Here is a 26330-nt window from a genome sequence, read left to right as displayed (position 1 = left end):
TCATTACTATCATTAACGTACAAGGAACTTTAAAATCTATGTAAGTGCACTCCTGAACTGATGTGCCAAAACTGTGGTGTTTGTAGGGAAAGAGTTGCCAATCCAAAATTTGGCTTGCCTCGTGTGGGTCTACAGAAACACTAGCACACAGCTGGAACTGTGCATCTCCCCTGAAATGCAGATGCCTGGGCCTACCTTTTCCAGGTTCTCTTTCTCCACTTTCAGGTCTGCAAGCTCTTCTTCCAGCGCCGTAACTTTCAGGTCCAGTTGCCTGCGGCTCTGCTTCTCAGCTCTGAATTTAGCTTGCATGTCTTCTGAGGATTCTTGGAGCTCTGCAAGAACACAGCTCACTGTGGGTTTCCACACTTCATATTTCAGGTTAATCTGAGTGGGAGAAAACTTAGAGCTCATAGCAAGAGTAGAACACAGAAGGGTCTAGTGGCTTCTATGGGAACTAAAACCTGTGACATGGTAACACTCAAAGCTCTTGTGTGGGGGTTATTTCCAAATATTTAAACAGGTCATCTGCTCTACACCTTCCCCTCCATGTAATGGCCTCAGCACCAATGATTACAGTAACACCATTATAAAAGCTGTCATTTTTCAAAAAGGCTCAAAAGATACAAGGCTGAGAAAGCACCAGTTCCACCTTCCCCTCTTGAGCTGGTTTTTACAAAGGTCTCACTGTCTGTCTTGTGATAGGACAACTCAATACAGCCCAGTTCGTAGCCAACGCTGGCAATAAAGTTAATAAAATAAATGCTGAGAGACTCCTGAGCTGGGGTGGGAGGAGAGCATAAATATCCCTGATAGTGATCCTAGGGAAAATATGAATAGCTGTGTTAGGGTACATTCTGAACTTTGGGGTATAGATATGGGGACCTGCATGAAAGACCCCCAAGCTTATTTTTACCAGCTTAGGTTAAAAACTTTAAGGCACAAATTCTTTCTTGTTTTTGGATGAGTACCGCTGCCACCACCAAGTGCGTTAGACAAAGATTTTGGAAAAGGACCACGTGGAGTATTTGTTTCCCTAAAATATCCCCCCAAGCTCCTTTACCCCCCTTTTCTGGGGAGGCATGAGAATAATTTACCAACCAGATAGGTAAGGTGAGCACAGACCAGACCCTTGGGTTTTTAGGACACTAAAAACCAGATTCTTAAAAAACAGAACTTTATTATAAAGGAAAAAAAAGTAAAAGCAGTACCTTTGTAAAATCAGGATGGAAGGTAAATTTACAGGGTAATTAGATTTAAAACACAGAGGATTCCTCTTTAGACAAAATTTAAAGTTACAAAAAACAGGGATAAACCTCCCTCTTAGAACAAGGAAAATTTACAAGCTAAAACAAAAAAGATAAACTAAAGCATTTTTTTGCTGTACTTACAATCTGTAATTTTAGAGGCTTATTTTAGGAATGGTTTAGGAAAGGTTGTATTTTTTCTGCCTGGTCCCTCTCTTTGTCTGGAGAGAGCACAAAGAAAAACCTTCCCATACAGATTTGAAAGTATCTTCTCCCCTTATTGGTCCTTTTGGTCAGGTGCCAACCAGGTTATCTAAGCTTTTTAACCCTTTACAGGTAAATGAAGGATTTTATGCTACCTGTAGCTGTATATTCATGACATGCCCCCCAAATTATAGACAGTGCTGGACAGCCTGCTCCACACTGGCTGTGATTTTTTCCTGGAGCTTTAAGAGAAAACAGAATTAATAAGACACATGCACCTTTAGATATACTACTGATTATATAAAAACTAACAATATTTTTTACATTTTAAGGACGATTTTAACCAGTTGATTTTGGGAAAGTTTTACAGGAGAGTGCATTAGCCATCTTGTTAGAAGGTTTTGAAATGTGTTGTATTCCAAAATTTTAATTTTGGAGTGCTAAACTCCACCGAAGAAGTTTTTTGTTATTGTTTTTGACGGTATGAAGCCACTTTAGCGCAGCATGGTTGGTTTGCAGGTGGAAATGCCGTTCCCAAACGTATGGGCGTAGCTTTTTTAGAACTTATACAATGGCGTGACATTTCTTTTTGCTGATTGTCCAGTGGCTTTTCCTTTTAGACAGTTTTTTGCTAACGACAGGATGGAATTTTTGATTCGGTTCTTCCTGTATTAAAACTGCTTCCACACCACACTTGGATGCGTCTGTGGTTACTAGGAAAGGTTTGTTAAAGTTTGGGGCCCTTAGCACAGGGTTAGACATGAATGTTGCTTTAAGCTGGTTAAAGGCCTTTTGACACTTTTTAGTCCACTGAACTATATTTGGCTGTGTTTTATGGTTAGGTTTGTTAGGGGTGGAGACTTGGCTGTTGTGCGGTACAAATCGCCTGTAATATCCGGCCAAGCCTAAGAAGGATTGGACCTGTTTTGACTTTGGGACAGGCCACTTTTGGATAGCATTTACTTTGGCCTGTAAGGGGTTGATAGTTTGACCCACCTGGTGTTTAAGGCAAGTTACTTTGTTTAGGCCTATTTGACACTTTTTAGCCTTAACAGTTAGTTCTGCTTCCCTTATGCGCTCGAAGACTTTTTGCAGATGCTTCACATGTTCTGCCCACAAATTAGAAAAGATGGCCACATTGTCAAGGTAGGCGACTGCAGATTTTCCGAATCCCACTAGGAGACTATTTACAAGTTTTTGGAAAGTGGCGGGTACATTTTGCAGCCTGAATGGAAGCACATTAAATTTATACAGCCCTACATGGATGACGAAGGCTGCTTTTCTTGGCAGATTTATCCAGCGGTACTTGCCAGTACCCCTTGGTTAAGTTTAAGGTAGAGATGAACTGGGCACGTCCTGGTTTTTTTAATAGCTTATTTGTGCGTGGCATTGGATAGCTGTTTGGGCAAGTTATAGCATTTAGCTTACGGTAGTTCACGCAAAAGCGTATCTTTCCATCTAGTTTGGGAACTAGAACGACTGGAGATGCCCATGAACTGTTAGGGGGCAGATTACACCCATTTGTAACATGTTTTGGATCTTCCGGTTTATAGTAGTTTTGGCTTGAGGAGACACCCGGTAAGGCAAAGTGCAAGCTGGTCTCCATATTGGAAGAGAAGATTGAAGGTCTGGAGCAACAGATAACGACCCTGCGTTGTATACGAGAAACTGAGGATTTTCTGGACAAAACTCAGGATAGGCTTCTAGGGGCACAAAGCTCTAAAGATATAGAGCAGGTTGCACAGAGGAGCCAAGAGGCCAGTGAAGAAGCTTGGCAACATGTGACCTCCAGAAGAGGTAAGCGGAATGTCCGGGTTCCAGTAACACAGACACAGGTAACTAACCACTTTCATGTTCTCTCCACAGGTACCATTGCGGAGAGTGGACCAGATGATATGTCTGGGGCGAGAAAGCAGAAGGAGACTCCGCTGGTTGGAAGGCATGAGATGCGATGTCCTGAGGTTGGGGGTTCCACGACCACCACTCCCAAGAGGAGAAGGCGGGTGGTGGTGGTCGGGGACTCTCTCCTCCGGGGGACTGAGTCATCTATCTGCCGCCCTGACCGGGAAAACCGAGAAGTCTGCTGCTTGCCAGGGGCTAAGATTCGCGATGTGACGGAGAGACTGCCGAGACTCATCAAGCCCTCGGATCGCTACCCCTTCCTGCTTCTCCACGTGGGCACCAATGATACTGCCAAGAATGACCTTGAGCGGATCACTGCGGACTACGTGGCTCTGGGAAGAAGGATAAAGGAGTTGGAGGCGCAAGTGGTGTTCTCGTCCATCCTCCCCGTGGAAGGAAAAGGCCTGGGTAGGGACCGTCGAATCGTGGAAGTCAACGAATGGCTACGCAGGTGGTGTCGGAGAGAAGGCTTTGGATTCTTTGACCATGGGATGGTGTTCCATGAAGGAGGAGTGCTGGGCAGAGACGGGCTCCATCTTACGAAGAGAGGGAAGAGCATCTTTGCCAGCAGGCTGGCTAACCTAGTGAGGAGGGCTTTAAACTAGGTTCACCGGGGGAAGGAGACCAAAGCCCTGAGGTAAGTGGGAAAGCGGGATACCGGGAGGAAGCACAGGCAGGAATGTCTGTGAGGGGAGGGCTCCTGCCTCATACTGGGAATGAGGGGCGATCAACAGGTTATCTCAAGTGCTTATATACAAATGCACAAAGCCTTGGAAACAAGCAGGGAGAACTGGAGGTCCTGGTGATGTCAAGGAACTATGACGTGATTGGAATAACAGAGACTTGGTGGGATAACTCACATGACTGGAGTACAGTCATGGATGGTTATAAACTGTTCAGGAAGGACAGGCAGGGCAGAAAAGGTGGGGGAGTAGCACTGTATGTAAGGGAGCAGTATGACTGCTCAGAGCTCCGGTACGAAACTGTGGAAAAACCTGAGTGTCTCTGGATTAAGTTTAGAAGTGTGTGCAACAAGAGTGATGTCGTGGTGGGAGTCTGCTATAGACCACCGGACCAGGGGGATGAGGTGGATGAGGCTTTCTTCTGGCAACTCGCAGAAGCTACTAGATCGCACGCCCTGGTTCTCATGGTTGACTTTAATTTTCCTGATATCTGCTGGGAGAGCAGTACAGCGGTGCATAGACAATCCAGGAAGTTTTTGGAAAATGTAGGGGACAATTTCCTGGTGCAAGTGCTAGAGGAGCCAACTAGGGGGGGAGCTTTTCTTGACCTGCTGCTCACATACCGAGAAGAATTAGTGGGGGAAGCAAAAGTGGATGGGAATCTGGGAGGCAGTGACCATGAGTTGGTTGAGTTCAGGATCCTGACACAGGGAAGAAAGGTAAGCAGCAGGATACGGACCCTGGACTTCAGGAAAGCAGACTTTGACTCCCTCAGGGAACGGATGGGTAGGATCCCCTGGGGGACTAACATGAAGGGGAAAGGAGTCCAGGAGAGCTGGCTGTATTTCAAGGAATCCCTGTTGAGGTTACAGGGACAAACCATCCTGATGTGTCGAAAGAATAGTAAATATGGCAGGCGACCAGCTTGGATTAACGGTGAAATCCTAGCGGATCTTAAACATAAAAAAGAAGCTTACAAGAAGTGACAGGTTGGACATATGACCAGGGAAGAGTATAAAAATATTGCTCGGGCATGTAGGAATGAAATCAGGAGGGCCAAATCGCACCTGGAGCTGCAGCTAGCAAGAGATGTCAAGAGTAACAAGAAGGGTTTCTTCAGGTATGTTGGCAACAAGAAGAAAGCCAAGGGAAATGTGGGCCCCTTACTGAATGAGGGAGGCAACCTAGTGACAGAGGATGTGGAAAAAGCTAATGTACTCAATGCTTTTTTTGCCTCTGTCTTCACTAACAAGGTCAGCTCCCAGACTGCTACACTGGGCATCACAGCATGGGGAGTAGATGGCCAGCCCTCTGTGGAGAAAGAGGTGGTTGGGGACTATTTAGAAAAGCTAGACGTGCACAAGTCCATGGGGCCGGACGCGTTGCATCCGAGAGTGCTAAAGGAATTGGCGGCTGTGATTGCAGAGCCATTGGCCATTATCTTTGAAAACTCGTGGCGAACGGGGGAAGTCCCGGACGACTGGAAAAAGGCTAATGTAGTGCCAATCTTTAAAAAAGGGAAGAAGGAGGATCCTGGGAACTACAGGCCAGTCAGCCTCACCTCAGTCCCCGGAAAAATCATGGAGCAGGTCCTCAAGGAATCAATCCTGAAGCACTTACATGAGAGGAAAGTGATCAGGAACAGTCAGCATGGATTCACCAAGGGCAAGTCATGCCTGACTAATCTAATCGCCTTCCATGATGAGATTGCTGGTTCTGTGGATGAAGGGAAAGCAGTGGATGTATTGTTTCTTGACTTTAGCAAAGCTTTTGACACGGTCTCCCACAGTATTCTTGTCAGCAAGTTAAAGTAGTATGGGCTGGATGAATGGACTATAAGGTGGGTAGAAAGTTGGCTAGATTGTCGGGCTCAACGGGTAGTGATCAATGGCTCCATGTCTAGTTGGCAGCCGGTGTCAAGTGGAGTGCCCCAGGGGTCGGTCCTGGGGCTGGTTTTGTTCAATATCTTCATAAATGATCTGGAAGATGGTGTGGATTGCACTCAGCAAATTTGCGGATGATACTAAACTAGGAGGAGTGGTAGATACGCTGGAGGGCAGGGATAGGATACAGAGGGCCCTAGACAAATTGGAGGATTGTGCCAAAAGAAATCTGACGAGGTTCAATGAGGATAAGTGCAGGGTCCTGCACTTAGGACGGAAGAACCCAATGCACAGCTACAGACTAGGGACCGAATGGCTAGGCAGCAGTTCTGCAGAAAAGGACCTAGGGGTGACAGTGGACGAGAAGCTGGATATGAGTCAGCAGTGTGCCCTTGTTGCCAAGAAGGCCAATGGCATTTTGGGATGTATAAGTAGGGGCATAGCGAGCAGATCGAGGGACGTGATCGTCCCCCTCTATTCGACATTGGTGAGGCCTCATCTGGAGTACTGTGTCCAGTTTTGGGCCCCACATTACAAGAAGGATGTGGATAAATTGGAGAGAGTCCAGCGAAGGGCAACAAAAATGATTAGGGGACTGGAACACATGACTTCTGAGGAGAGGCTGAGGGAACTGGGATTGTTTAGTCTGCGGAAGAGAAGAATGAGGGGGGATTTGATAGCTGCTTTCAACTACCTGCGAGGTGGTTCCAGAGAGGATGGTTCTAGACTATTCTCAGTGGTAGAAGAGGACAGGACAAGGAGTAATGGTCTCAAGTTGCAGTGGGGGAGGTTTAGGTTGGATATTAAGAAAAATTTTTTCACTAGGAGGGTGGTGAAACACTGGAATGCGTTACCTAGGGAGGTGGTAGAATCTCCTTCCTTGGAAGTTTTTAAGGTCAGGCTTGACAAAGCCCTGGCTGGGATGATTTAATTGGGGAATGGTCCTGCTTTGAGCAGGGGGTTGGACTAGATGACCTCCTGAGGTCCCTTCCAACCTGATATTCTATTATTCTGTGACTCCTTTCCCCCTCATGTTATTCTCCCAGGGGATCTTGCCCATCAGCTCCTTGAGGGAGTCAAAGTCTGCTTTTCTGAAGTCCAGGGTCTGTATTCTGCTGCTTTCCTTTCTTCCTTGTGTCAGGATCCTGAACTCGACCATCTCATGGTCACTGCCTCCCAGGTTCCCATCCACTTTTGCTTCCCCTAGTAATTCTTCCCGGTTTGTGAGCAGCAGGTCAAGAAGAGCTCTGCCCCTAGTTGCTTCCTCCAGCACTTGCACCAGGACTGACAAACTGGCAAACCTTTTATTCCAAAAAATTAAAGGGCTTTAGAGAATTAACATGGTACACCTTAGGCTTTCGGTTGGAGGTGGGGGATGCTATGAGATAGTTAACACTGCCAGGCACTTTTGGACAGTGAATGGCCCTTCCCACAACATTTTTACTTTATGGGTCTGGAGCGCCTTTAAGACCATGACCTGGTTCCTGACTTTGAAGGAATGCTTTCTGGCATGTTCATTATACCAGGCTTTTTGCTCTTTTTGAGCATCTTTTAGGGTTTTTTTTTTAGCAAGGGCTAAAGAGGTTCAGAGGGCATTTTGTAGGTTGTTTACAAAGTCCAGTATGTTAGTTTCTAGAGAAGGCGTAAACCCCTCCGATTGCTGCTTTGCCAACTGTAATGGCCCCTTAACCTTGCGGCCATACAAAAGTTTAAATGGTGAAAACCCTAAACTAGGATGTGGTACAGCCTTGTAGGCAAAGAGCAACTGTTGCAACACTAGGTCCCAATTACTGGCTTGCTTATTTACGAATTTACGTATCATGGCCCCCAAAGTTCCATTAAACTTTTCCACCAGGCCATTTGTTTGATGGTGGTAAGGGGTGGCAACCAATTGGTTCACCCCATGAGCTTCCCCACAGGCTTTTTATGGTCCCTGCCAGGAAATTAGTTCCCGTATCTGTAAGGATGTTGGAGGGCCAACCTACCCTGGCAAAAATGTTTGTTAATGCACGGCACACACTTTTAGCCCTGGTGTTGCTTAGAGCTACTGCTTCCAGCCATCGGGTGGCAAAATTCATGAAAGTCACTATGTACTGCTTTCCTCTGGGTGTCTTTTTTGGGAAAGGACCCAGATTATCCACAGCTACTTGCTGAAATGGAACCTCAATGATGGGGAGTGGCTGGAGAGGGGCTTTGACCTGGTCTTGGGGTTTTCCCACTCTTTGGCACACCTCACAAGATTGGAGATAGGTAGAAGCATCCTTGCCCATTCCCTCCCAGTGGAAGGGCTTCCTCAAAGGGTCTTTGGTCCTGTTCACCCCAGCATGGCCACTAGGATGATTGTGGGCTAAGCTCAAGAGCTTTACCCGGTACCTAGTTGGAACTACCAACTGTCTCTGCGGATGCCAGTCCTCCCGGTGCCCAACAGAAAGTTTCCTTGGATAAAAGTCCTTGTTCTACCACAAACTGGGATCAATTAGAAGAGCTGAGAGGTGGTGGGTTGCTCTGTCCAAGCTCCCTGGAGGCTTTCATCTGCTTCCTGCTCTGCCTGGAACTGTTCCCTTGATGTTGGAGACCTCAGTTCCTCACTGGATGGTGGACCTGGGCTTGGTCCCTCGGGAAGCGATGCGGGGGACGGGGCTGGTTCCAGGGACGGTGACCCGCTCTCCATGGGTGCGCTAGGTTGGGGTTCAGGCTCTAGCTGAGCCTCTTGTGCGGGTTCAGCTGCTGCTGCCAGGGCGGGCTTGGTGGGGCCCTCTGGTGTTGGGGTTGCAAGTGCTGAACTCGGGGCTGGCAGTGGTTCTGGTGCTGGTTGCTCCTCCAGTTCCAGTTCTGGGCCTGGCTCTGGCTGGGTCTCTGCAACTGGATCCACTACTGCTGTCACAGACATTGGCCTGGGATCCGGTTCCACCACTTCAGTCTGGGTCTCTGGTAACACAGACGGGGCCCTGGTAGAAGGCTCAGGAACAGAGCTAGGTGGGAAGGCTCACTTAGCCTGGCTGCGGGTGACCATTCCCACCCTCTGGGCTAGCTTCACATGGTGGGCCAAGTCTTCCCTCAGCAGCATGGGAATGGGATAATTATCATAGACTGCAAAAGTCCACATTCCTGACCAGCCCCTGTACTGGACAGGCAACTTGGCTGTAGGCAAGTCAAAAGAGTTTGACTTGAAGGGTTGAATCGTCACTTGTGCCTTTGGGTTGATAAATTTGGGGTCCACTAAGGATTGGTGGTTAGCTGACACCTGTGCTCCAGTGTCCCTTCACGCGATAACCTTCTTCCCGCCCACACTCACAGAGTCCCTTCGCTCTGAGGGTATCTGGGAGGCATCTGGGCCTGAGGACTTTTGGTGTGACCCCGGTGCAATGAACTACAATCTGTTGGGGTTTTTGGGGCAGTTGGCCTTCACATGCCCCAGCTCGTTACATTTAAAACATCGTCCAGCTGACTGGTCACTGGGGCGAGGTGGGTTGCTGGAGAATAGTGTGGTGGGACGATAAGGTGTCTGGGGTTTTCTTTGGGTGTAGTTGGGGCCTTGAGCTGCCCCCGGTGGTAGGGTGTGGTCTTGGGGTGTCCCTTCTGGTATCCACCCAAACTGCGACCAGGTTTTTCCTCTTTGCTACCTCCACCCGTTTTGTTCCGATTTGCCCCGCCTTTCTGACAGTCTGGGACTGTTCATATTGATCAGCATAAGAAGCAAGGACTTTTTGCTGAGTTCGTTTTTTTATTCCATAAACACTGTTTTACTTCATTATTGGTCAGTCAGGAACTGCTCCTGGACAATCAAATCACACATTCCTTCAAAGCTAATTACACCCCTTTCTTTGACCCATTTATCTAACAGATCCTTCATTTGGTTTACATAAGCAACATTACTTAGTCCAGGCCTTCTTTCAAGGGCTTTAAATTTTACTTTGTAAGTTTTAGGTGTAATTTGAAATTGTTTTAAAACCAAATCCTTAAATTTACCATAGTCAGAAGCATCCTTAATAGGCATCTTGTTAAATATGTTTAGAGCTCTTTCAGTCAATTTTGCTACCAATGTGGTCATTTTGTGATTGCTAGGAATTGCATGGAGAGTGCACAGTTTCTTAAAGGTGATGAAATATTTAGCAATATCACTGGATTTATTAAACTGTGGACATAGTCGCTCCCATTTGTGGATTTTTGGGGAAGAATTGTTAGGGCTATTCGGTAGACCCATCTTAGCCCTTTCCAGATCTAAGTGCTTCAGCTCTAACTCCGTCTCCAAGCGTTTTGCCTGTTTTCTCTCCTCTGCTTTCAACTCCAAATGCTTTAAGGCCATTTGTTTTTTATGTTTTTTTTTTTTCTCCCCGTCTTTTTTCAGCTTTAAATCTGACTAATGTCAGGGTTTTTTAGACGGCACTTTTTTGTGTGTGTCATTTTAGCCTTTCTGCACTTAGCCTAGCCTAACCGGAGAGCTAGGAAAGAAAAAAAAGAGCTTGTGAATTCCCTTGCAGGACTTAACTACTCTGCCTTCAGGCAAAGAAAAAAAGCTCCAGTTGCTTTCAGCTTAAACAAAAAGTGTCCTTTTAAAAAACAACAACCACCTCCCTGCTTTCCAAGCAGCCAAAAGAAAAAACAGGAGTCCTTGTGGCACCTTAGAGACTAACAAATTTATTAGAGCATAAGCTTTCGTGGGCTACAGCCCACTTCATCGGATGCATTGAATGGAACATATAGTGAGAAGATATACATATATATACTCACACACACACACACACAGAAAAGGTGGAATTTGCCTGGTCCCTCTCTTTGTCTGGAGAGAGCACAAAGAAAAACCTTTCCCCACAGGTTTGAAAGTATCTTCTCCCCTTATTGGTCCTTTTGGTCAGGTGCCAACCAGGTTATCTGAGCTTCTTAACCCTTTACAGGTAAAGGACGGATTTTATGCTACCTGTAGCTGTACGTTTATGACAAGCTGCCATAAAGGCAGGCAGCAGATGCGCGGCCTGCATAAGGGAGATGCGCGACAGAAGGGAGCTCAGTCGAAGCAGCACACAACACACCTTCAGGTGCCTGAGCCACTTGCACTTTACCGTTTCTACTGCTCCCTGCCCTGATGGAGGAGAGGTTGTGAAATAATTTTACCTGGGGCGGATTAATTCTTCACTGAATCCACAGTGTGTCCTCATGTCATTTCCATTTTAAGTTAGCTATTTAGCTGGAAGGGAGCATATTTCATCCATTTTATTGAACATTTCAGTGGCTTGGGTGGAGAGCTCAAGGCCAAGAACTCCAAAGAGGTGCACAGTTCAGCTCTGCAGAGATTATTAAATGCCTTAGCTTGTCTAGAGCTGTATTTCCATGAAGCAGAGTATCTGTTCAACAAGCATGAAGAGGCCTCAAGTGGGATAAAATTACTGACCCAGAAAAACCAAGTTTTGTTTCCATCATTAGCTGCTTAGAGACTGTTAAACAGAACGTGACCCACAAATGTTGCACAGCAGAAATGAAAACAAACCCAAAACAGATGCATACTAGGATCGTGACAGTTGATCAGCAAGACACTGCGGTAAACAGTAACTCAACATCATGGAGCTGTGATAATCAGACTGAGGCTTGTCTTAAAGAAGAGTGGCTCAAAACCCATCGAAATCAGGGACTCCCCAAACGTGTACAAAGATCACGGGAAGAGTTAAACAGGTCTTTTACACAATCACAGAAATGGAAGACTGAAAGGGACCTTGAGAAATCATCAAGTCCAGCCCCCCACACACAGGTGTTTGTCCCTCCTATTTTTAAAAGCCTCCAACGATGGGGATTCCACAACCTTATTCCAGATCTTAACTACCCTTATAGTTAGAGAGTTTTTCCTATTACCTAAGTCTCCCTTGCAGCAGATGAAACCTATTACTTCTTGTCCTACCTTCAGTGGACAAGAAGAACCATCAATCAGTACTCATAACAACAGCCATTAACATATATGAAGACTTATCGGATCCCCCCGTTAGGATATAGATATTCAGGCCTGTCTGTAAAGGCCTATACTCTCTAAGAATTTAGATTTATTCTTATCACTTAGCTAGTTATAGAGGTATAAAAGAAAGAATCAAAATCACTGTCTGCCAGAGTAAGGGCCTTCTCTTACTGTGACAGTCTGAGGCCCTGTGCTTAGGCTAAGATCTTTGGCTAGGCAGCAGAGGCAGCCATAAGCTGGGAAGCGAATGGTCACATCCTCACATTCCAAACTAGTCACATTGAAAGAAGGTGCTATTGGGCTGTTAGGAATACAATCTTGTCCTGATAATGCCTATCGCCTCCAGAGAAAGGGAATTGCGTAGAAGATGTAAAAGGAAACTTAGTTTGATAGCATCCTGTCTGGCAAGAACTCACTTATCAATAGCTGGGATGTGAAATCCTCATTTCTTTGTTGTTCTATCACTGTAGTCCCCATTTCCCTATTGTTTGTCTGTATAATCTCTATCTGGTTCTGTGATTGTTTCTGTCTGCTGTACAATTAATTTTGCTGGGTGTAAACTAATTAAGATGGTGGGATATAATTGGTTAAATAATCACGTTACAATATGTTAGGATTGGTTAGTTAAATTTCAGTAAAATGATTGGTTAAGGTATAGCTAAGCAGAACTCAAGTTTTACTATATAGTCTGCAGGCAATCAGGAAGTGGGGGGGAAATGGGAACAGGGAATGGGGGTGGGGAAATTGGAATCATGTTTAGCTAAGGGCAGGAATGGGAACAGGGACACAGGTAAGGCTCTGTGGTGTCAGAGCTGGGAAGGGGGACACTAAGGAAGGAAACTGGAATCATGCTTGCTGGAAGTTCAACCCAATAAACATCAAATTGTTTGCACCTTTGGACTTCGGGTATTGTTGCTCTCTGTTCATGCGAGAAGGACCAGGGAAGTAAGTGGGTGAAGGAATAAGCCCCCTAACACCCCCTGCCCCTCAGTCTTTTTTTCCCTCAAGAGTTCTTTTAGCCTTTCCTCATAGGTCAGGATTTCTAAATCCCTTTTTTGTTGCTCTCCTCTGGACTCTAATTTGTCCTCCTCTTTCTTCAAGTGTGGCACCCAGAACTGGACACAGTACTCCAGCTCAGGCCTCACTAGTGCTGGGTGGGACAATTACTTCCCAAGTCTTACATACAACACTCCTGTTAATACACCCCCACAATGATATTAGCCTTTTGCAGAACTGCATCACATTTATAAGAGTCTCTGTCTCTCATTGCGCAATGACCTCTTAAACTCCAAAGATATCCAATGAAGTGACTGACTACTTGTGTTGATTTTATTACCCTAAAGAAATACTGGTATATTACATATTGACAGAATTAACCCTTCAGAGTCTGTATGGCTCCTACATGGAAGACACCTGGGAAACTAGCTGTTTTAAGAAAGAGGTGGAAAGGTTTCTGGCCCAGGGGAAGCCAGGACAGGTCAGGACTCTTGACCAAAGCTACTGCAAATCTGACATTTTGCTGCCAGGAAAAAAAAAACCTGCACTTCTGCTTGCACCCAGTCCGCTTCTGTCATAAATATAAAGGGAAGGGTAAACACCTTTAAAATCCCACAGCTGCCACCGTGTCAAAGTTCCTTCCCCACTCTGAACTCTAGGGTACAGATGTGGGGACTTGCATGAAAAACCCCCTAAGCTTATTTTTACCAGCTTAGGTTAAAACTTCCCCAAGGTACAAACTATTTTACCTTTTGCCCCTGGAGTTTATTGCTGCCACCACCAAACATCTAACAAATATATAACAGGGAAAGAGCCCGCCCCACTAGATGAATCCGCCAAGGAAAAGTCAGCCTTCACCACACACGTTGGGCTGTATGAATTTAATGTACTCCCTTTCGGGCTGCAGAATGCACCCACCATCTTCCAAAGACTTGTAGATGGTCTCCTAGTGGGATTAGGAGAATATGCCATCGCCTACCTTGACGATGTGGCCATGTTTTCAGATTCCTGGGCAGAAACTAGGAACATCTACAAAAAGTCTTCGAGCACATAAGGGAGGCAGGACTAACTTTTAAGGCTTAGAAGTGTCAAATAGGCCTAAACAGAGTGACTTACCTTGGACACCAGGTGGGTCAAGGAACTATCAACCCCCTACAGACCAAAGTGGATGCTATCCAAAAGTGGCCTGTCCCAAAGCCAAAGAAACAGGTCCAATCCTTCTTAGGCTTGGCCGGATATTATAGGCGATTTGTACCGCAATACAGCCAATCGCCGCCCCACTGACAGACCTAACCAAAAAGAAACAGCCAAATGCCGTTCAATGGACTGAAGAGTGTCAGAAGGCCTTTAACCAGTTTAAAGCAACACTCATGTCTGACCTTGTGCTAAGGGCCCCAGACTTTGACAAACCGTTCCTAGTAACCACAGATGCGTCCGAGTGTGGTGCGGGAGCAGTTTTAATGCAGGAAGGACCGGATCAAGAATTGCACCCTGTAGTGTTTCTCAGCAAGAAGCTGTCTGAGAGGAAAGCAACTGGTCAGTCAGTGAAAAAGAATGTTATGCCATTGTCTACGCTCTGGAAAAGCTACGCCCATATGTTTGGGGACGGCGTTTCCACCTGCAAACCGACCATGCTGCGCTACAATGGCTTCACACTGCCACGGGAAATAATAAAAAACTTATTTGGTGGGGTTTAGCTCTCCAAGATTTTGATTTCAACATCCAACACATCTCAGGAGCTTCTAAAAGTGGCTGATGCACTCTCCCGTGAAAGTTTCCCAGAATCAACTGGTTAAAATCGTCCTTGAGATGTGGAAAATATTGTTAGTCTTTATACACTTGGTAGTATATTTAGAGGTACATGCATCTTATTAACTCTGTTTTCTCCTAGAGCTCCAGGAAAAAAAATCACAGCCAGCGTTTCACCCTATCTGTGATTTGGGGGGCATCATAAATATAAAGGGAAGGGTAAACACCTTTAAAATCCCTCCTGGCCAGAGGAAAAACCCTTTCACCTATAAAGGGTTAAGAAGCTAGGATAACCTCGCTGGCACCTGACCAAAATGACCAATGAGGAGACAAGATACTTTCAAAGCAGGGGTGGGGGGGGGAGGGAGAGAAACAAAGGCTCTCTCTGTCGGTGTGTTGTTTTTTGCCAGGAACAGAAAAGGAATGGAGTCTTAGAACTTAGTAAGTAATCTAGTTAGATATGCATTAGATTCTGTTTTGTTTAAATGGCTGATAAAATAAGTTGTGCTGAATGGAATGTATATTCCAGGTTTTGTGTCTTTTTGTAACTTAAGGTTTTGCCTAGAGGGATTCTCTATGTTTTGAATCTGATTACCCGGTAAGGTATTTACCATCCTGATTTTACAGAGGTGATTCTTTTATTTTTTTCTTCAATTAAAATTCTTCTTTTAAGAAGCTGATTGCTTTTTCATTGTTCTTAAGATCCAAGTGTTTGGGTTTGTGTTCACCTATGCAAATTGGTGAGGATTTTTATCAAGCCTTCCCCAGGAAAGGGGGTGTAGGGTTTGGAGAGGATTTTGGGGGGAAAGATGTTTCCAAGCGGGCTCTTTCCCTGTTATATATTTGTTAGATGCTTGGCGGTGGCAGCAATAAAGTCCAAGGGCAACAGTTAAAATAGTTTGTACCTTGGGGAAGTTTTAACCTAAGCTGGTAAAAATAAGTATAGGGGTTTTTTCATGCAGGTCCCCACATCTGTACCCTAGAATTCAGAGTGGGGAAGGAACCTTGACAGCTTCTCTACTACCAGATTGAGCAGAATGTCAGTTGAAGACAGAGCAGCCAGGATTCAGCCTGGGGGCCGGAGGAATTGGTCAGTATAGTGGGGGAAAAACAAACGAACAACTAACAACTCCTCTTCAGGTTCATAGTACACAGTCTCCTGAAGGCAAGCGCCTATACAGAGCCAAGGAAAGCTTAATAGTGAGCTTAATAGTGAGCTAAAAAGGGGTCTCTAATTAGATGAAGCAGAAATTGCAAGAACAGTGTCTCAGCTAACAACAATACTTAAGGCCAGATCTGTGTTTACCTGGAAAGAATCAAGATTGAGCCATGGTGAAATATATGGGTTTTCATTTTTCCAGTCACTGATTTCACCAAGAAGGGAAATTAACTTTGTTACTAGAGTCTGCACAGTCTGCAAAACAATCAGCAGGTTATGTCCACTAAACAGCCAATGAATGCTGAGAAGCTACCCAGTTGCAAAGCACTACTGGTGTGCATGACAAAGTCTCTATCCCATGAAGGAGCTTAATCCAAGCCTGAAGGAAAAGGTAGAAGAGAAAAGCGGAGAGGAGGACCTGCTCTTAGAGAAACATTTGCAAAGAACTCAGAGCATTTTATTTTGTGGGCTCCTCCAGCCTTGAACGTGCCATAGAAACAAGGCACTCTTTACCCATTTACATCATTAAGCCACATTTGCAAACAGGGCAGACTTTGTATGGCCCTCCTTCCTGATTTCCAGGCACATTACCAAGGAGAATTCAGGAGACTGAGTGGTGAGAAAAAAAGCAGCAAAAGCTTTGAAGTGTTCAGTCAATTTTTTGGTTTTGCATTCTGCTTTGCAATATTAAGTATGGGGAGGAGAAGCTTTCTTTTTGACCCCCTCTGGTGATCAGCCTATGCTGTCAGAGTATGAGGACTGTTGAAACCCATGTCATTTTATGGGCTACTATTCATCTAAATGTCATATCCTTTTTTCTATCTTGCCAAGCTATTTATCTCCATAGCTTCTTATGGAAGGAAGCAGGAGGCTCCGCAGGTTAGTGCATATATTCTGAACTATGGCATTTCAACAAGGCTCCTCACCCAAGAGATGCTAATGTCAGAAAGCAGGTGTATCTCACATGCAGTCCAAACTCAGGTAGTTCCATTATGCCTAACTAATCCCTGCCCCTGTGCTAATTATTGACTTCTTCTCTTAAGCCTTGGTTGTGTTCCACACTAGAACTGGCTTCAGTAATCTTTGGGATAATGCTGCTATAGGAAGATGGACTAGTTGACCCAACTGCAAGAGAGGTTTAGTTGCACGACTCACTAAGGACTTCCATGCTCTCTGGCAGGGCCACCCTCAGTGGATGAAAGGGAACCACTAGTATATCAGTTTAAATCTAGTATAACTCAGTAGAAACATACGCGATAGGTACTGGACGGAGCCCACCAGCCCAACAGGAAGGTTCAACATCAGAGGCCATCCTAACAGGCTCTTTTGTTGGCAGTCTCAGCAGGGAGGCGAAGCATTGATTTGCACAGAGCCAGAGCTTCCTTCTCTCCCCTAGTTGGCCCCTCTAGCTGAAAGCTAAGGCACATTATGCTAAATATATTTTTTTGGCAATTCAGACAGCTGCCACTGAAGTATAGAGTTAAGGTCACCAATACAGCTGACCAAGTTAACAGAGAACTAGATCATGATCTAGGCAATAGAACCCACCCCCTTGACCGACCCCCTACCGGCTAGCTGTGCTTGCAGTTTGTTGAGCTGTGCCTCATTCATCTCTGCCTCCTGCAGGGCTGTGGTCAGCTGTGTGCGCAGGTCCATCTCCTTCTTCTGGTGAGCAGTCATTTCCAACTGCAGATGGGAGACCTGTGCTGTAGCAGCTGCCAGCTTCTCTGCAACTTTGACCTGTAGCACAGAACAGGGGGAAATATCAGAACTCCTGAGTACTTAAGTGGGGTTTCCAAAAGTTGGCTCACAGGGCAGTGCTAGGAACCCAGATTCCATGCTTGGTTTGCATAACTAGATGTCAGACACCCTCCTCCATTAGAGATACAGCTTGATGGAAGTTGCAGGCCAAAGATGAAGCACTGTATATTGAGTTGAGGGGCAGCAGCACTGCATGCTGGGATAGGCTCACTGCCCTACTAAAAACAGGGTGGCTCTGGGACACATAGTAGAGCACTGTGGGCCCTATTTGACCACACGCTCCACCCTGATTTATTCTAGTGGCTGGCGACAACCTCATCTCCAAGATAGATTAAAGCAGGTCACTTCAGGAAGTTTTTTTTCTGAAAAAGACGTGTTTCACTGGTTGGCTGCTCTGTTCACCCCTTTGGGACTACCAGCTGGCCAGCGAGACATCGAAGCCTAATTGCCCAGAAAAAGCCTCGCAGGAGTCTGCCACCCCCAGACACACACAGCTCTCTTCAGGTTGCAAACAGACTGTGCCAGGGTAGCAAGTCTGACGTTACAATTCTGCCCCTGCCCTTCTAGATTTGTCAAACAATTAAAATGGACCGGATGATATGCTCATGGGGATAAAGCTGTTTGGGATGGGTAGTGGACATGCAGACTATTTTCAAGTGAGTACAGGGATCAGTTTATGAAGACTAGCTGTGGAGAGGGAATTTCAGAGCAGGATGTGTACTCTGCATTCGCAAGATGGTTAGGTACATACTAATTTGTCAAGGTATTTTTCCGGCTTGCCAAGTTATTCACTGTAAAGTGCAAGTATTAGATACTTCTAACAGTGATCACTGTTCTAATCAAGCTTTTACATTTGGATTTTATTCAAGTCAGTGATTCACAGGAAGCCAGATCTAATAGGGGCTCTCATAGACAACTTGTTAATTACATGTTGTAAAAAAAAACTGAAAAGGCTCACAGACTCTCAAGGAAAAGGATACAAACTAGATCCAGCTCCAAATCTTTTGGGATAGGGCCAAAAATTCATGAAGGATATGCTGTAAAGACAGGCTGCATTATAATAGTGGGAACTTAAACAGTTCCTATTGTAGTTAAAAGTTACATTCAGATTCCGAACAGGTTCTCTGTTGTGCCCCACATAGTTCCAGCCCAATTTCCTCTTGGGCTAGCTACTTGCTGGCATTCAGAGAACTACCTCAGGTCTTGAATTACTGCTGGTCTCAAACTTGTAAAATGGTTCTGTACACCAGAGACTGACACTGTGGCTATTCATTAATCTTACTTAGAGACCTCTCTCCAAAGTATCTTAGTTACTGGGCTGCCAATCACACTTCCCCAGTGGGAGAAATTGTGTGATCACTTAATTAAACAACAAAGTACCAGTACCTGTGGATTAAGCATCTGTGGATGAGCAATGTGAAGTGATCAGTGATGACTATATATTAACATAGTTCCTAGCACAGCATTCCCTTTTGTTCTCCTCTTTTGGAAGGGTGAAAAAAGATCATTACGAATGCAGCTTGTAAATTGTGGGTTTTTTTTTTTTTTTTAAAATCTCCACATAGGCTGCCTCCAGCAGTTTTCATAAACTCAAAGGAAAACAAAGACTGTTTCTGTGCTGAAATCAGCCTCGGTAAAAAAAAGAGTGGGGTTTGTTGTTTGTTTTCCCCCCCATTAACTTCTGTATTCTGTGCAGCAGTATCTGAACTCCTAAGGTTAGGAAGTTTTCATCCACTCAGTTCAAATAGTTGAAAGGATTTTGCTCACAATTCTTCCTACCCAGCCTCCTGTCAAAAAGTGTTGGCTGTGGACTGTAAAGATGCAGGAGAATCTTCAGCTCAGAAAGAGACTTTATCAAAGTTAGAGGCATGTGTAATCTGTAGGTTATGGAAGAGAAACCCCAAGGCTCTAGAGAGTCAGGGACACACTGCCTCACCTGGTCCCAGCCCCGATCCACTGGCAGCATGTGCTGGGAAGAGAAAGCAGTGACAGGAAACAGGAAGAGTTAAGAACGCCAAGTAGAAAGGCAAAAGCATTAATTACTTAGAACAGCTTAGTGTGGCATTACAGGGGCTAAAATGTGACAAGAGAAGCATTCAACCTATTCCTTATTTGACAGCTGCAAAAGCTCAAAAACAGAAAGAACAGCAGTGAAGCCATGTTTAAAAAGGGGCTAAATCTCTCCAAATGTGGAGGACTGTATGGAAGATGGATGGTCAAATGGACTATGCACTCATCTGGGAGCCAGGAGCTTCTGCATTCTAATCTCTGTATTGCCAGTGACAGCAAGTCATTTCACCATTCTGGAGAGCGATGATACCACCAACCTTACAAGAACATGGCAAAACTTTGATATTAAGTACTCTGCAAGTGCTAAGCAGAAATGTATTACCCCAAGGGCACAAGTTACAGATTCATTGCTCCTCACTGAGACCTGGGCCATGCCAGGATAGAGTGCTACCCCCAGTTTGCATACACGGGAGCAGAGAATCCTCTCAGATCTTCCATGGTTCTCTCCCCTGGTTTGTTATTATTGAAACTATGTCTACATCAGGAATTTGTCTCCATTGCAACAATTGACATAGCTACACCAAAGCAAACCCCAAGGATAGACAAGAAAGCTAGAGTTTGCAGTGATGCAGATGACTCACGTCTGAAGCCAGGGTAAGCATCTCCAGTGCAAATCATGGCTTTTCTAACCTACAGGGGAGCCAAATGAACCACTGCAATCGACTGCTGGAATTGGGTCAAGTCTCAGCACGGACAGGGCTTAAGGATGGATGCACTCTCTCTAAGAAAATACTTAGAATGATACTTTCCCACGTAAGCAATTGCTGTGGTTGCCACAGTGACGCTGTGTGCTCAGACAGGAATGGAGGTTTATCAGTATCCCCAGTCTTTGATGCCACATGGCTGGAGCTGACTTGCTATAGTTATTGTTTCTGTAGCTTGCCACGGACTGTTGCTGGAGAACGTACCCCAGCAAAGTACTCCTTGCTTCATGGTCTAGCTGCACCCAGCATATATTCAGCCACTCATTTCTCTGGATCCTCTGTGTTCCCTAACCAACAGGAAAGGCAGCTACTATACTTTAGGAACTAGGGTCTTCACTTTTTTACAGCCCACCAATTCACTGTTCTCATACAAGAAAGCAGAGGAAATGCAAGCACTTATGATTAACGCCAAACAGGAAATAGATTAATAAAAATGGAGTGCACACCACACAGCAGGGCATGGCAGTGCAAGGTTCATACGTTATTTTGGCAAAGTACAAAAGGGGCCAGCAATTGCTAGCAACATACTCAAAGCCCTCTCATACTAGTATATTAGAATGGGCTACAGTCTTCCAAATGAATCTGCACAGGCCTAACAAGCAATATATGGCTGTATTTAACTGGGTTCCTACACATGGTAAATAACGGAAGGCAGCAGGATGGAAAGAAACATCTGGTTCCACATGGCTATTTGAGAGACAAGGTGGATGAGAAGTAAGTCCAATAAGAAATTACCTCACCCACCATGTCTCTCAAATATCCTGGGACCAACACAGTTACACTACAAATGACTACTAGAAGTGAGTCTGACATATAACACTATATTACTGTATCTGAAACCTGAGGTTTCACCGATTTTTGAAATCAAGACAACTTGTCAGAGAATCAAATCTAGCAGGTAAGAAGATTGTTATATGGATATTCTGGTGGCCCAAGTTCTACCAGCCATTTAGCAGTAGGAGAGGAGCTTTTTTGGGAATCTGACAGTGTAGTAAAATAGGCAATGTGCATTTTGAAATAGTTATGAGGCCCTGCTAATAATCAAATGGTAGCTAAGCTACTGTGTGTATGAAAACAGAAAGTTAAGAGTAACTTTTGTACCTTCCATACCAATTTAGCAATTGAAAGAATATCCAAGCTAAGTCATCTTTAAGCCTTATGCAATAGAAGCACAGATGCTACAGTGCTGGGGCCATGCAAACACCTAGACAGATCAGAATGAAAACTAAGGTAATGGCTTTAGAATCCATGATTGAGAACCCCTGGGTTCTCTTTTTAGGAGAGTTTTAGGTCAGAATCCCCAGTGTCTGTTAGATAGAACTGCAAACCCTTCTCTAGCCTTGGTCAGAGCTCTGTGTTTATACTTATTGCTTGGCTAGTTTTACCTTTTCCTGCTCTGCATGCAACACCCTTGCCTGAGTGTGTTCATTTGTCGTTTGCAATGAGTTGTTTCTCTGCTCCATCAGCAGGTTGCTCTGTTCAACATACCTAGGAAAAGGGGGGGGGGGGGGGAAATCATAGAAAACGACTTGAGCACAAAACACAAAAGGGGACTTGAAGTGAAAGCCTATTGTGGAAGAAAGACAACAGTGTTTGTGAAAAAGCCTCATGAACAGAATAAGTTCCAAAACCACTCTGTGTGATGTCTTGCACACAAATGCAACTAGGGATATGTGGATATTTAAGATCTGTCAGTTTAAGGCCAGAAGGGACCCCATTAGGGCACCTAGTCTGACCTGCTGTACAGCACAGGCCACCAATACCACCCAACACTTGCACGCTAACCCAACAACCAAAACAAAATCAAAGCACTACAGATCACAGGAGACTAGATTATTATGTGCCAGAGGCACAGAATAGGAGGGACTGAGGTGTACCAGTACTTCAGGCCCCCCTCAATGCCAGGGAAATGATGAAATGATATACACCCAGATAATCTTGGCAAATGACATGCACCCACATGCCCTCAATGCCAGGGAAATGATGAAATGATATACACCCAGATAATCTTGGCAAATGACATGCACTCACATGCTGCAGAGGAAGGCGAAACCCCCCAACGTCACTGCCAATCTGACTTGGGGGAAAATACCTTTCTGATGTAACATATGTAATGAGTTAGACTCGGAGCATGTGAGCAAGAACCAGCCAAGCACCCGAGAGACAGAATGCTTAGTGTCATCTCAGAGCCCTGGCCCACCCTGCCCAATGTCCCATCTCTAGCCATAGACATCCCTGATGCTTCCAAGGTAAGGAAAAAACTCACCCAGAATACACTGGGAGAAAAAGTTCCCTTCCTGGCTGGCTGAAACCCTGAAGCATAAGCTTTAGGAACGTAAGAGATAAATCGGAAGTGAGCTCCATGGTTGCTGAGCTCTGACCAGCACCAACACACAATTGCACTCAAATTTGTCCTACTCTCTTAGAGCTAATTAAGTTGTTTGCCCCCACAGCTCCTATTGGAAGGCTGTTCCAGAACCTCCCCCTCCAATGGTTAGAAATCTTCTCATTTCCAGCCTGAATTTGTTCATGGCCAGTTCACGTCCATATGTTCTTGTGCCAATACTGTCCTTCAGTTTAAAATAGCTTCTCAACCTCCCTGGTATTTATCTCCCTAATGTATTTAGAGAGAGCAATCATATCCCGTCTCAGCTGCCTTTCTGCTAGAACAAACAAGTCAGGCTCTTCTAGTTTCCTCTCATAAGACAGGCCCTCTATTTCCTTCATCATTCTAGCATTCTAGTCCTCCATTCCCTTGATCTTCTTCGTTGCACTAGTTCAAAATGAATTTAAAGACTGGAACATGGGTGACTAGGATCGTACACAGTATTCCAGATGAGAGAGACAGTATGATGCAAGTTACAGAAACATTGGGGAATCTGGAGATAGAGGAAATTGGTTAGTATCTCTGCTCCATCCTCCTGCCAAGAGAGCAGTGTTGCTGCAGTACAATGAAATGTTTAACATCTCAAGTGATGAGGCTTTCACCACTTCCTTTGGGAGACCATTCCATTCTAGAGACATTGTTCAGCACATATCTGAGAACGGTGATAAATTGGGAATACATCCCATGCACCAGCACCCTTCTCCAGTTGACCTGAAGGAGCAGCAATAAGAATACCCAGAGAGAGCAGACCCATCTCCCTTTGGCCATAAGGATTGTTGTTGTGATGTGGTCAGGAAAGGCAACAACAGGTCTTTACCTGCCTGCTGTGCTCCAAGTTTATGCCCAGCCCCAGTTTCAGAGATATGCACACCTTAAGTACCTACAAGAAAGGCATGTCCTTGTGCTAGAACCCAAAGAATCTAGGACCCCGTCCCTGAATTCAGTAATCTTTGTTCCATTTGGCAGTGAAATGAAGACCTCCTCTACAGGCAAAAAAGAGAAAGTGCAGTTTTGCACTCGCCCATTCCTCACCGCTGATTCCGCCCAATCAATTCGCCGATCTTCTCATTCTGTTCTTCAATCCGGTTGCTCTTCTCAAATATCTCCTGCTTCAACCTCTCGTTCTCCTAAGGTGTAACCACAGAGTATGAGCACAGTCACCTTATTTGGGGTGACATAGGGAATGCCACCTACAGCTGATTTCATGATCAGAAGAAATTTAATAGTAATGTTGTTACTACCTAGGCACGTACAGAACACAATATCAGTTACTGAGGAACCAGCAAGGCTACCCTAGCACTCAGCCACCCATACCTGAATGATGCGCTGGATGTTGCTCATGATCATGGCAGTTTCCATGGTAACTGAAGAGATGCCAGGTAGCAGCAAGTTGTTGCTAGTGTTTTGTTTCTGTAACTCCTCCACCTGTAAGGAATAAACCATGGAAGTCACTTCAGCAGGATGTTAATGTGAGCATTTAGCACGTCACAACTTCACCTGAGATACACAAAGTAGGTGAAGTAGTGTCTTTTATTGGACCAACTTCTGTTGGTGGATGATACAAGCTTTCTAGCTTCACCTGATCATTCATACAGCAGTTGTAGAATACGCATATAAACTACAGCCATGCCACCTTGTGCAGGGCTGTGGGATTCCTTCGAGGCGAGGCATTAAGTGTACAATCATAACAGACAGCTCCTTCATGAGGATCATCTTGCTGCAACTGGGCATTTTTTATAGTAGTCAAATCACACGTGAAGTACAATTAGTGAAAACTCCACCGTTATATGGTTAAGCTACTGCAGAATGTAAAAGCTAAGCACAGCAGCTTGAACTCTTCAACATAACACCTACTTCTGAGGCACTATATGGTTGAGAAGGGCAAGTGGCTTTATCCCCTTGTGAACAAGCCCGCTCCACATCAGATCTCTCTCCTCTACTGCCAGGTCTATATCATTACCTTGGCAGCTAGATGATCCATTTTATCAGCTACTTTGCTAACAGCCATTCGGATTTCAGTGTTATGTTGTCGAGCTTCTGTCATCAAGAATGAAGTAACATCACTAGGTGCTAGAATGGGAAGGAGAAAAGTGACCAGTTAGCTTGGCAAAAAGACCACCACAGAAGCAGAAGTACAGTATTAGCATTGGTCTACGTTCAAAGCCTGGCAGCTACAGGGGCTGCCATCTTCCTAAAGGTCAGTGATTAAGAAGATCTAGAAAACAAGGCATGTTATTGCTTTAACTATAAGAAACCAGGTCTATAGTTGCAGGAAATCAATGGACTTGTTTACAGCAATTCATAGATTCCAAGGCCAGAATGATCATTGTGATCATCTAGTCTGACCTCCTGTGTAACACAGGACAGAGAACTTCCCCAAAATAATCCCTAGAGCAGAGATTCTCAACCTTTTACTCTTCCTCCCCACCCCCCAACATGCTATAAAATGTCCACAGCCTACCTGTGTCACAACCACTGTTTTTCTGCATACAAAAGCCAGAGCCAGCGTTAGGGGGTAGCAAGCAGGACAATTGCCTGAGGCCACACACCACATGGGCCCCTGCAAAGCTAAGTTATTCAGGCTTCATCTTGAGCCCTGGGTGGCGGAGCTCAGACCCCAGGCTTCAGCCCCCTACGGTGGCGCTTCGGCTTTCTGCCCTGGGCCTCAGCAAGTTTAATGCCAGCCCTGCTTGGCAGCCCCCCTGAAACCTGCTTGCAGCCCACCACTGGGCCCAGGAACCCTGGTTGAGAACCACTGGCCCTAGAGCATCTCTCAGAAAAACATCCAATTTTGATTTAAAGATTGCTAATGATAGAGAACCTAACACGACCCCCGGTAAATTGTTCCAATAGTTAATTATCCTCACTGTAAAAAATGTATGGCGTATTTCCAGTTTGAATTTATCTCGTTTCACCAGCCAGCCATTGGCCTGTTACACCATTCTATCAGATTGAAGAGCTCATTGTTAAATATTTGTTCCCCATGTAGGAATTTATAGATGGTCATTTCGGCTGCCAAATGTTTAAAACACATGGAACAGGATAAACAATTATTAAATTTCATTATAAATTATTAAGTGACTATGTTAGAGTCACTAGCCATGTGCACACTCGGGAATAGATCTCAGGAATTTTTTCCCCATATTAGTCCCTCCCCTGAGTGCACCTTGCGGGGCAGGGGCGGAATTTGAATTATTAAGTATCATTTGTCCTTATCCAGCATTTAAAAAAACAAACATGGCACAACATAAAACTGAGCCAGCAGATGTAAGGGCTCTAAACGGGATGGGTGTATGTCTGCTTCCAGTCCTGTGTGAATATTACAAAAAATTAATTTACAATGCATCAGAGCAGCTGAGAGATTTCATATGGTGCACATTTTCCTGACATACCTTGGAAAGGTGCTGGATACATCTGTCCTACAGGCTGGAGTTGGGAAGCAGCTGCAGTTTGTGAATAGGCATATGCCATTCCCGCATACGGCTAAGGGAAGAAGACACTTCGTTTTGTTTTGTTCTAACAGTTTCAGTTACATGCTACTCTCTATAATGTCTGTTATGGATGAAGTTTGAGAAACAAGGTCTGAGTGGAGCATCTGTAGATTAAATATGGATGCTAAGACAGCGAATGTCACTGAAGCCATTTTTA

At 45.0% G+C, this 26330-nt stretch overlaps 1 protein-coding gene across 23 annotated transcripts in view; it reads right to left on the bottom strand.

Annotated features, from left to right (window-relative positions):
* Nucleotides 1-26330, bottom strand: part of FKBP15 (FKBP prolyl isomerase family member 15) — an 85982-nt gene that overhangs the window by 14306 nt on the left and 45346 nt on the right. For 10 of the 23 annotated variants that reach the window (XM_037879438.2, XM_043530624.1, XM_037879437.2 and 7 more), the window contains 7 exons: nucleotides 26075-26165; nucleotides 24643-24752; nucleotides 23997-24107; nucleotides 23715-23809; nucleotides 21682-21784; nucleotides 17330-17501; nucleotides 196-332 (listed from right to left, as the gene is read on the bottom strand). In XM_037879438.2, coding sequence (XP_037735366.1) covers nucleotides 196-332; nucleotides 17330-17501; nucleotides 21682-21784; nucleotides 23715-23809; nucleotides 23997-24107; nucleotides 24643-24752; nucleotides 26075-26165 — 819 coding nt within the window. Of the gene's footprint in view, nucleotides 1-195; nucleotides 333-1603; nucleotides 1691-17329; nucleotides 17502-19458; nucleotides 19492-21681; nucleotides 21785-23714; nucleotides 23810-23996; nucleotides 24108-24642; nucleotides 24753-26074; nucleotides 26166-26330 lie in introns of all 23 variants that reach the window. The other 13 variants (XM_043530617.1, XM_043530619.1, XM_043530620.1 and 10 more) reach the window with 3 other exon arrangements.

Source organism: Chelonia mydas, chromosome 16, assembly GCF_015237465.2.
Source record: "Chelonia mydas isolate rCheMyd1 chromosome 16, rCheMyd1.pri.v2, whole genome shotgun sequence".
Taxonomy (NCBI): Eukaryota; Metazoa; Chordata; order Testudines; family Cheloniidae; genus Chelonia; species Chelonia mydas.
The sequence above is the reverse complement of the archived record's forward strand: the minus strand, read 5'-3'. Positions and strand labels throughout refer to the sequence as shown.